Raw genomic sequence first — 2,013 nt, forward strand, 5'->3', positions numbered from 1 at the left:
CTGCTCTAACCACTAGGCCAACACTCCCAGTTAGCAAATTATTCTGTTTTCCTATTCCTGACTTCATCTTTGTTTTAAAAATAAGGGATGTTGAATCTGTTACATTGTATAGTTCCTGGGGGCCCCATAAAACTCCTTTTCCATACAGCCATTACTTATTTGTGCACATTATGTTTTTAATAAAAATCCCTTAATTAAAACGCCATCAGAATGCTTATAATATTAAGAGTGTCTCAGGCACAGGTGTATTCAGCAACTTTTCAGACCCATCTAGCGCTTTTATTTCAAAAAAGCGCCTAGCGCCAAATCTAGTGCCTTTTTTCTGCTACTGGAGACTTTGGCGACAGCATCTAAAAGTAGCGAACTCTGCTCTCCAGAGCAAGTAGATTGGTACCCCCGCCTCCTGCTCTCCTCTATCTTGTCTGCTGTCATGATTCATGCAGCTATTATTTCATCCAAATGAAAAGTGGAGAACAGATAAGCAGATCATGGCTTGTTTACAGTGAAAAAGAAGGACTGGGTTATTTACTTTGGCCGTCGCCTTTTTGGAAACACAGGAAGGAGCAAATCGGTTAAGCAAGCTTAGTTTCATTCCTTTTGAGTACAAAACAGAGGAAAACAAGAAAAGGGACAAAATGTAGAACAGATAATGTCTATTATATTAAAATTTCTGTATCTGTATAATGGGTCTGTTTTATGTTTTGTCTTCTTAATTCAGAGGGCTCCCTTGCCTGTCTTTGCCTAGGGCCCCAAATTTCCTAAACCCACCCCTGGTTATCTGGTTTTGTACGCTCAAATTTACAGATCAGTAAAACCATGAAAGGAACAGAGTAGATTTATTTTGGCCTGATATAGAAAAGCTTAAGACTTAGAAAGGCGCCGTTTTCCTCTCAGAGCGCATCACCACCGTTTCTCATTTTAACTGATTCTCTTCTATCTCTAAAAGCTAATCCAGAGCGATCTGGACGACGACGAGGACGATCACCTGGGTTTGGGTGGCGGACACGGCAATCTGCGCTTCAAGCACAAGCTCCCCGTGGAGCTGAAGGGACCTGATGGAGTGCACGTGGTCCACGGCAGCACAGGCACCCTCCTGACCTCAGACCTCAACAGCCTGCCGGAGGACGACCAGCGGGCTCTGGCCCGTTCCCTGGAGGCGCTGAACGCCGACAACGGTTTATACTCGGAGAGAAACGCCCGCACGGAGTCCGCTAAATCCACCCCGATGCACCGTCACAAGGATGGGGACACCCTGTCGGAGAGTCCCCTGGAGATCACAGAGTTATGACTAGCCGAGGCCTCGCTGGTTTGAGGGCAACCATGGCTGGTGTGTGTCCTTCTGCCTCTGCACAACCATCCAAGGGGGGGCAGGAGGAGTGTTTGTAGTCTAGGAAGAACATCGTCAGCAAAACATCCTGGAAGATGAGCTGGTTTGAATGGGTCGGATGTCAACAAAGTCCCACTGGAGCTTTAATCCACCTGCAGGAGGAAAAAGGTCTACCTGAGATTCCTGACTGAATAAGATGGACCAGACCGCTTTGCTTGGAACATTTTGCTCCAATTATGACCTTAAAATGATCTAAAAGGTGCCTCATTCTCACCAATCCTTTTTTTAAACCTTCGTCTGGACTGAAGACACTCTCACACACACACACACACTCGGACCAGCAGATGGCCGCTAAAGGGAACCAGAGAGAGAGTGAATAATCAGGCAGATTTTAGGGTCTTGTTTTGGCAACACGATGCAGTCGGTGTACCATGGGTGTGGACGGAAACAGCAACGCTTCCAGCTTAATGGCTTGGAAAGGATTCAGGAACATTTCATTCTAATGTTGAACTTTTATTTTCTTTTTTTTTTAGAAGGATCACAGACTGCAAAGGGTAAAAAGCTCCTGATGAGAAGCAAATAGTTGAACTTTCTCTGGAAGGGGGATTATAGCCAGAACAGAAATAAAAAGATCCTCCCTACAGTGGCTGAGTGAGAAAAAAAACAGAAATAAATGAAAAAAGAAG

At 45.1% G+C, this 2,013-nt stretch overlaps 1 protein-coding gene across 1 annotated transcript in view; it reads left to right on the top strand.

The window, feature by feature from the left end:
• Positions 1-1,988, top strand: part of LOC107097417 (cadherin-23-like) — a 131,667-nt gene extending 129,679 nt beyond the window's left edge. The window contains exon 37 of the mRNA XM_015394556.1: positions 947-1,988. Within this exon, the coding sequence (XP_015250042.1) occupies positions 947-1,288 (342 nt within the window). The 3' untranslated portion in view covers positions 1,289-1,988. The remainder of the gene's footprint in view (positions 1-946) is intronic.
• Positions 1,989-2,013: the final 25 nt, after the last annotated feature.

This window comes from Cyprinodon variegatus, unplaced genomic scaffold (genome assembly GCF_000732505.1).
Source record: "Cyprinodon variegatus isolate N-32 unplaced genomic scaffold, C_variegatus-1.0 Scaffold694, whole genome shotgun sequence".
Taxonomy (NCBI): domain Eukaryota; kingdom Metazoa; phylum Chordata; class Actinopteri; order Cyprinodontiformes; family Cyprinodontidae; genus Cyprinodon; species Cyprinodon variegatus.